The sequence below is a fragment of the Macrobrachium rosenbergii genome, chromosome 45 (assembly GCF_040412425.1).
Source record: "Macrobrachium rosenbergii isolate ZJJX-2024 chromosome 45, ASM4041242v1, whole genome shotgun sequence".
Classification (NCBI taxonomy): Eukaryota; Metazoa; Arthropoda; class Malacostraca; order Decapoda; family Palaemonidae; genus Macrobrachium; species Macrobrachium rosenbergii.
Window position 1 is genome coordinate 12,474,192 of NC_089785.1, and position 10,322 is coordinate 12,484,513.

The 10,322-nt window shown below is 36.1% G+C and overlaps 1 protein-coding gene across 2 annotated transcripts; it reads right to left on the reverse strand.

Annotated features, from left to right (window-relative positions):
* Nucleotides 1–759: 759 nt before the first annotated feature.
* LOC136829713 (uncharacterized) lies at nt 760–8,933 on the reverse strand. Of its 2 annotated transcripts, XR_010850452.1 has the most exons (3): nt 8,415–8,933; nt 1,262–8,024; nt 760–872 (listed from the first exon to the last, which is right to left on the reverse strand). XR_010850452.1 is itself a non-coding variant. In XM_067088513.1 (2 exons), the coding sequence occupies exon 2, from the start codon at nt 6,188–6,190 to the stop codon at nt 1,928–1,930; it is 4,263 nt and encodes a 1,420-aa protein (XP_066944614.1). In that variant the 5' UTR covers nt 6,191–8,024; nt 8,415–8,933; the 3' UTR covers nt 1,106–1,927. The 2 variants fall into 2 exon arrangements, 1 of the variants encoding a protein (XP_066944614.1); XM_067088513.1 differs by lacking the exon at nt 760–872 and having other exon boundaries at nt 1,106–8,024.
* Nucleotides 8,934–10,322: the final 1,389 nt, after the last annotated feature.

The following is a 10,322-nucleotide window of genomic DNA, read 5'->3' on the forward strand; positions in this document are numbered from 1 at the left end:
ATAGAATTCACTATACCTCTAGAATAACTTTCGCCTACTAAGCCCCCACGTAGTCCAAGTCACTGCCTATCATTGTTTTTAAACCAGGCCACGGTTCGAATCCTGGCCGGAGCTGAAGCGCTAATTGTAATTCTCTTTAGGTGTAAGTTATTTCTGAGGTAAACTAAATCCGATATTGTATTTGTGAATTATTAATTGGGAACGCAAGGAAGAGTGAATCTGATATGAAACGATATTTGTGGCCTAGTGTTTGCTTATGCAAGCACTAAAGCTCTGCCCCCGAACTAGAGCATCAGACCTGTGATTACCAACAAAAGAGAAGGATCTTTTATCCCATCTTTCTGCATAACCTCCGAGAAGCCTCTTGGGAAAACAAATCAATCCGGAATCACTCCTCTGGTTCTAATAAATATGTTTGGGCTCTCGGCGTTTATGGACATGGACACTGAATAATGGCAGATGTTCGCTTAAAGGAGAAAAATATTTCTCTCTTTCACTTTGCTGATTGATGTTATTAGGAGAGGGTAAGAACTTCTTCTTCTTCTTCTTCTTCTTTTCTTCTTCTTTCTTCTTCTTCTAATTTTCATAATTCCTGAGAGTATTAAGATGTTGGGGACTGGTTGTATAAAATGAGACTTATACAAATTTTAATGATATGGTAACTTATTAAATTTATAGGTTAAAATGGGATACATTAAATAACAAAGTATAAGTTACAATGAATTTAATTGTAATGTATATAATCAAACCACAAAACCAACTTCTGAATGCTAAATAAACACTTGACGTGAACCATAAGGATAGGAAGTGAGAGTACTTGGGCTGCATCATCCGGAGGCCAATTAAATGAATCCGACAGTATACACACACATCTGAAATAGTGTACAAGAAGAAATCTTAAGATTTCACATATGAACAGAATCGGACGCAACTACCACAATGAAATAACAGCCCAAAAGTAAACAAGTAAAATGTAAAGTATATTTCTATCCCAGTAAACAAAACGTCAAAACGAGTAAAAACAAACAGAACTCAACAAAACCAATAGTAAATTGACTGATGAAACAAATAAACAAAGTAACTATAAGTATGAATAATTATGCAATTCACGTATGTTTAAGGTAAGTATAGGTAAGATACGTATATTTAGGGTAAGTATAGGTAATAACACACTTATCACATAAGCATCGATTAAAGCTGCAGGAATAAAAGTTAAGATCTGGACAGTTTAAAAAACAAAGAAAAATAGCTTTTCTCTCACCTTGTTTATAGTGATTTCGGAGATAGGTAAGCGGGTTCCCCTTTGGCAGGTCCGAGTCCAATGGTAACTTGATGGAATTATTCCATATTTGCGTAACACATGACCGTAATGCAAATGATGAGATCCATAGGTCACTAAATCACTTCAAAGTGTAATCCACGGTAAGTATGACTGGAACTTTTACTGAAGACTGCTGTTGTTGGTTCTTGACGGGTACAGCCGATTCTCCGTCACTTTTTGTCCGTGTCTGCTGCTCCTACCCTTCCAGCACCGCAGTTGGTCGTTAACAAGTGTTTCTCAGTCGAACTAAGAGCAGCGGTCACTCAGTAACCCAAGAAAACATTTTCCGCATTAATTTATATGTAAAACTGGTGGTTTGTTTGCGGCAATAACCATTAACAAGGACTTGACGAAAAAAGCTATTTTTAAAAATTACGTTAATTTTAAAATTGACTAATTATACAAATTACATATGTAAAGCACTTTAATACTGATGCCGCAGTGATAATGCATATTTTTCTACACTCCAGGGGAGAGATTTTGATTTAGTATGAAATCAAAAGTATATAATGTAAATGTATTTACATGAAAATTACCCAAAAATAAAAACCAACCACAAGAATCCAAATAAAACAATAGTAACATATATACAGTAATGAAAAGTCCCTAATCAGATTCAGCCAAAATTTGGTGAATTTTGGCAGCACCCTGTATAGCTGCTTTTCTTTTAGGACGTGATGATACAATATGAACATTCTCAGTGTCTGGTACACCTTGCTTCTCATCATCGCCTGGGACTGACAAAAGAGGAATGATAGAACTAGAGTGCCGTTTTAATATTTCTCCAGTTTTCCCTTTAAAGACTTTCACAGCCGTAACTTCATTGTTTATATTTGTTACAATTTCCTTAATGCGTCCCATTGGATAATTACAGGGTTTAGCTAAGGGTTCCCTCAAAAGTACTATATCTCCAACTTTAAGTTCTTTATGTTGAACGGGCTTGTACCGGTCTTTTTTATTCACGGCTTGATATATCAGATTCCCAACAAATTCTTCATTGTATATTTTAATGAGATTATGTCGTACATTTTGTAGTTTCAGTAATGATGAAGGAATCTGATCTGCATTGAATTCCGGATCGGGATCTGTTGGGCCTTGTAGTTGAGGGATTATATTGATGGAAACCAATTCTCTGCCATGAATCAACATCTCCGGGGTAATGATTTCTGGAATGCTCTCTCCTGAAGAGTCCCTAAGAGACTCTTTAAATGAAATTGGCCTTCTGTTCACCAAATGTATAGTTTTGTGAACAATAAAATCAAAATCCCGAAGTGGAAGAACATTATTGCGCATTGCTCCAAATAATAAGCGCTTGGTTAGTTTCACACAAGACTCTACTAACGAGCCGAGTTGATTACATCCCTTGTAATATTGCTCAAATTTAAAGGATTTAATTCCATGTTCCTGTAAATATGCATTTGTCTCGTAATCGTTCAAGAAACTAGAGATCTGATTTGCACCAGCAACGAATTGCGATCCCAAATCAGACAGACATAAGGAGGGAATGCCAAAATCATATGTATGAAGTTGCAATGCTCTAATAAATTCCTCTGAAGTTAAATCCATGCAAATTTTCAAGTTAATAGCCCGAGACCACAGACACGTAATACATAACAACCACACCTTGACAGTATTTCCTTGATCATTCTTTATTTTAAATGGTCCCATATGATCAATGAAAATCTGCCTGTACGGTATGTTTTCAGGATTAATCCTGAACTCTGGATAATGACTTTGATTTAGTTTAATTACCCTCTCGTTTAATCTCTTACAAGTAATGCAGTTTGACAGAACTTTTTTCACAGCCGAGTATATATGGGTAATCCAAAAGTTTCTTCTAAGTTCCGCCAACAAAGGATAACAACCAGCATGTGAGAGCTTCACGTGCAATTCCCTTATAATCAGAGGAGCCAATATACTGTCCTTCGATATTAGTAAAGGATAGTTGAATTTGTTAAGATGTTGGACTTCCTTCAATCTTCGGCATTTACTCTTTACCCTCACCATGCCATCTGAATCAAGAAACAAGTTCAACTGTGCAACAATGTTAGGCAGATTCTTCAACTGCTTCTGTTTTGAGTGAAAATAATCAAAGACATCTGGGAAGTGGATATGTTGATCCCTGATTATAATCTGCCTACAAGCTTCATCATAAAAGTTAAAGCCTTCATCTTCAACTTCAAAGTGATCAAGAGCTGGATGTTTACTTTTAAACTTTGATTTCAAAATGCTGCAGAACCTAAGCACCACCGCATGCACTCTCACAGCCTTCTCAAAACTAGAAACCCTATTAAAAGAGAAAAGATGCTCCGAGCCCACATGCCGAGGTGAACAAGCACTGCCACAATTTGTCTCTACTTTATGCATTCGTTTTGGTTCAAACAAGCCAGGTATAATGAAAGACAATGTGCTGTCACTACAGATCACATTGCTTTCGCTCTCTGTAATGAACTTAGGACCAGTTATATAGTTTGTTTTCATCAGCTGCCTAAAGGATAAAGGTCTGGTGATGCAGTCTGCTGGATTATCTTCTCCAGACACAAAAGAAAATTTCATACAAGAATCCTCACACAGCTTATTGATATACTCTAACCTATTGAGTATAAAGGGTTGCTTTTTTTGTAGTTTGTCAAGTTTCAAGGCGTAAGACTGCAGCCAAGTCAGTACCACCAAACTGTCAGAGTAGACTTCGCATCCAACTATCTCAATAGGATCAATGCAACCAAATCCTGAAAGTTCATTCTTCAAATCCTTTACAGTTTCAACGGTTAATGCAAGAGCTTGCAATTCCAAGCTTGGTATGGATTTTGACTCCAATTGTTTACTCACCAGTTTATTTCTTGCTAAAATAAAGTAGATCTTATTTGTATTTATGTTATACAGATACACTGCAGTGCCAAACAGAACCTTACTACTATCAGCAAACCCAACCAATTTATAATTGTCAGTACGAGCACCAAAATTCCGTGGGAACTCCACAGGAGGTGCAGAATTGGCCTGCTTGCAGATATTCTTCCATTCATTGATCAAAGGAGCAGTAAGCTTTTCATCCCAATCTAATTCTGGTCTACACTGCAATCTGTGTAGAAATAATCTGGCTCGATTCAGCATAGGTCCATTGAAATTAAGAAGATCGAATTGTGAAGCTATAGTAGATAAAACTTGTCTTTTTGTTGATGAATTTATATCTAGTTGTATGGGTTTTGTAGACAATGTATCACTCATTCGATCCCACTCAAGTCCCAGCAGTTTACATTTTGTTGGAGTCTCTGTTTCCTGAATTTTGTCAATTTCATTCTGTAATGACATGTCATTTGACAAAAACTGCTGAAGTGAAAACTTATATGGACTGAAAATATCCTCCAACATTGTATACATCCACAACAAACACTCCGACGTTTCTGCCGTAAATGCACAGTTGTCCATATAAGACAACTGATAAATGGTTCTCTTGAGTTTCATCAATGGAAAAGAATCATTCGTAGAATCCAGTATCAATATCTTGTATAATCCAAGCATTAATAATGCAGGTGAACATCTAAGTCCAAAAGGAAGTCTACTATTCTTATAGCCAATAATTGAAAAATCTCCCTCTTCAAGATTTCTAAACCACAAAAAACAAAGGCGATTTTGGTCGACTTCCTCAAGACCTATATTGTTGAATGCCTTCTTTATATCAAAGCAACATAGTTTGCTTCCGAACCTCAAATTGATAATGGAAGTGGAGAGCTTCTGATTTAATGTTGGACCTGCATGCATAGTTTGATTGTGATTCATACTTCCTTTGTCACTCAAATTGGACAGGAACACAACCCTACATTTTGTGGTCTCACGATCAGGCTTAAAAATGCCCATAAAAGGCATGAAACTGGACTCTGGATGCTCCTTCTTGAATTGATCCAAATTTTCAATTCTCTCAATTATACCAGCATCTGCTTGCTCTTTAAATACCATATTTATCTGCTTCAGTTTATAGTCTAAATTTCCTTGCAATTTTCTTTGCAAGCTTGACAGTATTTTCTCTGATATATTGAAATTATGTCCCAAAAGGTGAGAAACTCTAGGGTTCCAGAGTAATGGCATTATCAGCCTCCCTTCACAATTCCTTGTAGTTTTCTCTAAAACGTAATTGACTAACCGAGTATGAATTTCAACAGTTTCAGAGTACACTGAAGTATCTCTATGTAATGCTTGGTCACAAACAGAATCAAGTACATCCTTGTCAATATCAACTAACCCACCGACTTCATCATCCTTTCCTTCCAAAACAAATGATTCATTTCTATTTTCGATTTTACCATAATCTATATTAGAGGTTTGATAAAACTTAGCTTCTTCTGAAGGCAGGTAGTCTGGGGTTCTATCAGTTATCGAAATGTAGGAAGACGACGAGACTTCAGGGGCATATGGTAAATAAGGCAGATCATGTAAAATAGTCTCAGTTGCTCCCTTTAACACAACACCATGAGGAGTCCTTGAATATATAGATTTCTCTCCGAATACAATTTCAGTCTCAGGTATGCAATAGCTGGATTTTGATCCCAAAATAAGCTGAATATCAGAAATATCTTCTGAACCATCCAAAAGTCTTGTATCTGCTAATTTATATCCTTTTGACAGAAATCCATTCACAACTCTGTTCAACTTGGGAAGATTCAAAGTAATATTTATATTAGGAAGGCACAATGCATAAATCACTCTTGAATCCTTGCCAAATTTCATTTCCACCTCAACAACTTTGGTGTCATAACTTCTAGGGACATTGATACCATTCACAGTAAGTTTAACACACTCTCGTATAACTGGTAAATTCAATCTGCTTGCCAACTCTTCAGATATAAAATTGGATTGACATCCACTGTCTTTCATACAACGCACATTGAATCCACTTATGTCACACGTGAAGGTTGGAAGAATCGTATCTCCCTCACTTGAGTTATTCAAAGCCTCTGTAATAGTAGTAATGTTATTCTGGGATCTTTCAGCAGGAGTTTTAGCCTTTGTGTCTTTCTTGCCCTTGTTTTTTTCATGGAACTTTTTCTTGTTAAGGTCCAGATTCCCTTGGCCAGTGCCATTGGATTGTTTTTCCCCTGGACGAGTGCACAAGTAATTCCAATGAAAACCTTTGCAATTTACACACCGATCTCTAAATTTGTATCTGCACTTTTCAGTAGAATGTGATGCCAGGCCACATCTAGTACATCCATCGATACTCTTCAATTTCTCAACTTTGGAACAGGAGAAATAAAGTTCATACAATCTCTGATGTTATGGTTAGCTTTTTCTTGGACTGTGCTACACAAGGAGCATGGATAACACTTTGGAGTAACTCCACTAGCTCCCTCTGGTGTGAAATTCACATTTATTGCCATATCCACCGAATGATCTGTTACTTTCCCTTTCTTCTTATGGTGATTGTATCTTGTACAGGCAGTGAAGAAGTTATCACCAATCTCTTCAATTGAAGGCCATGTATGGTTAGTAATATTTATCAATAAATCCCGGAACTTCTCATTCAGACCTGTCCACACAAAGTATTGCAAAATATAATCAATAGTAACATTCAACTTACGGACATTCTCTATTATACCTTTAACTTTGGATACATATTCAAATGGGTCATCACATTTGTCCAAGTTTAGCTCAGATAGCTGCTTGATGGTGCTGAATTTCTGAACGTCTGGAGAAGCAAGTGCCTTTTCTAAGAGCTCCTTTGCTTTACTATATCCTTGGTTATGAGACTCCAAGGAATCTATCAATACTAAGGCTCTTCCAGTTATCTGCTGCTTTAGGAGTAACAGCTTTTCGTAGTCAGAGTATTCGTATCTATTGATAACTGCCTCAAATTGAGATAGAAATTTAGTTAGATCTTCGTTCTCCTGCCCAGAGTATCGAGGTAAAGGAGCCGTTGGTCTCTTCAATAGGGGAAGAGCTGGAGTTGGGGGTGATGGTGTAGTCGGTACAGGCGATTGGAGCTTAACTAAAGACGAACGTAGTTTGTCTTGATAATTCTCACATGCCTTTAATTCCTCCATCAGTTCACTTTCGTTTTCTTCAGAACTCCATTTTATACCCTGTATTTGAAGATCCAATTCCTTCAAACGTGCCATGTTGTCAGTCAACTTAGACTTAAGTGCTAGCTTATCTGAAGCTTCAAGCAAGATGAACTGTTCACGTCGATCAAACGACTCCGTAACAGACTTTCTTACAAACTTCCGAGAAGTTATTAATCTCTTCAGTTCAGTCATCTTGACTAATATATAAGTAACAATAGACCACAGTAAAACAACAAAATGCAGTACTAGTATAAGCAGAAGTGTATAATGTATAAACAGTAATCACAAACAGTAACTTAAAGTAAATTTTATGCAAATTATCACCATGGACCCGAAACCTACCTCCAGGAAACACAGCCACCTTCTCAACTTCCAGATCCTGTCACGGTCGCCATGTATAAAAATGAGACTTATACAAATTTTAATGATATGGTAACTTATTAAATTTATAGGTTAAAATGGGATACATTAAATAACAAAGTATAAGTTACAATGAATTTAATTGTAATGTATATAATCAAACCACAAAAACCAACTTCTGAATGCTAAATAAACACTTGACGTGAACCATAAGGATAGGAAGTGAGAGTACTTGGGCTGCATCATCCGGAGGCCAATTAAATGAATCCGACAGTATACACACACATCTGAAATAGTGTACAAGAAGAAATCTTAAGATTTCACATATGAACAGAATCGGACGCAACTACCACAATGAAATAACAGCCCAAAAGTAAACAAGTAAAATGTAAAGTATATTTCTATCCCAGTAAACAAAACGTCAAAACGAGTAAAAAACAAACAGAACTCAACAAAACCAATAGTAAATTGACTGATGAAACAAATAAACAAAGTAACTATAAGTATGAATAATTATGCAATTCACGTATGTTTAAGGTAAGTATAGGTAAGATACGTATATTTAGGTAAGTATAGGTAATAACACACTTATCACATAAGCATCGATTAAAGCTGCAGGAATAAAAGTTAAGATCTGGACAGTTTTAAAAAACAAAGAAAAATAGCTTTTCTCTCACCTTGTTTATAGTGATTTCGGAGATAGGTAAGCGGGTTCCCCTTTGGCAGGTCCGAGTCCAATGGTAACTTGATAGAATTATTCCATATTTGCGTAACACATGACCGTAATGCAAATGATGAGATCCATAATTCACTAAATCACTTCAAAGTGTAATCCACGGTAAGTATGACTGGAACTTTTACTGAAGACTGCTGTTGTTGGTTCTTGACGGGTACAGCCGATTCTCCGTCACTTTTTGTCCGTGTCTGCTGCTCCTACCCTTCCAGCACCGCAGTTGGTCGTTAACAAGTGTTTCTCAGTCGAACTTAAGAGCAGCGGTCACTCAGTAAACCAAGAAAACATTTTCCGCATTAATTTATATGTAAAACTGGTGGTTTGTTTGCGGCAATAACCATTAACAAGGACTTGACGAAAAAAGCTATTTTTAAAAATTACGTTAATTTTAAAATTGACTAATTATACAAATTACATATGTAAAGCACTTTAATACTGATGCCGCAGTGATAATGCATATTTTTCTACACTGGTTTCTGATTGGTTAATTCCATGTAATCGTCTATATCTTTTTTCCATGAATTTGTTTTTCTTTCTTTACAAGTTATTGTCACTCTAATTAAGCAAAGGTAGATAAGGATGGCGATTTCAATTTCATAATATGATATACTACTGTTGTTCCATTGAAATTAATCTGTTTAATTGGCATTATCTTGGGAGAATTATTCTCGAAAGACTGAAACATCGACAAGGTGAAATGTAGAAAATAAAATGAAAGATAAATGGAAGAAATGTCACCCATGAACATAATATAACAACTGTTACTTTCCCTAGTGAAAATCAACCTCAAATAGCACACACACACGCACACACTAGTGTGCTATTTGAGGCTCAGTATCAGATTCTTAATTACTTAAGCAGAGATACACGTGATGTAATGGCCTATAAAACCAGGCCTCAGATTCTCTAAATAGACCATTCTACAGACGCCTGGGTTCCAAAGACAAGAGACAATATCTTGAAGATTATGTGAGACCCTTGGCGCAATTTTCTTGAGAGATCTCTTCTGTCGTCTCTGAATCCCCATTTCAAAGTTCTTCCTTTTCATACACCATTCACTTTGGCTAAAGGAATCGAAAACATCATGGACTCCAGAAGTATCGGGAATATTTTAGACATTTAATGTATCGAGAAACTTATAAATATGAAATGGGAAATTTTTACATTTCCTCTCATAACTTTTATCTGTATATTACTCCACATCTCTTGTTATTAGTTTAGTATTTTTCAGTTTTGATAATTATATTTTCTTATATGTTTGCTAGGCAGTCATGGCCTTTTACGCTAGTTGCTTTCAAGTTTAAAATAATAATAATAATAATAATATGTCTTAGAAACCAAGCCTTCTTCGCACGCCACTCTCATGGATCAGTACATATTATATGTAATCATGAGATCTAAAATCGTCACATTTCACGCTATAATGACACTATAATGAGGTAATGTGAGAGTTACGAGGTGTTTCATCATATCGTTGTGGCTTTTTAGACTTAGGTTTTCTTATGATGATGCTATGTCCTTTGAATCTCCTTGTATAACGTTCTCTTAGGTTTTCTTATGATGATGCGATGTCCTTTGAATCTCCTTGTATAACGTTCTCTTAGGTTTTCTTATGATGATGCTATGTCCTTTGAATCTCCTTGCATAACGTTCTCTTAGGTTTTCTTATGATGATGCTATGTCCTTTGAATCTCCTTGTATAACGTTCTCTTAGAGTAGATAGTCTCTCTCTCTCTCTCTCTCTCTCTCTCTCTCTCTCTCTCTCTCTCTCTCTCTCTCTCTGTTAATGATAATTTTCTCACACACAGTAGTAAAATTATTTCATGTTTTAAATTGTTATATATTCTAAATT

Coding starts and splice junctions, on each gene's coding strand:
- LOC136829713 (XM_067088513.1), bottom strand. CDS start 6,190: ATGAAAGACAGTGGATGTCAATCCAATTTTATATCTGAAGAGTTGGCA.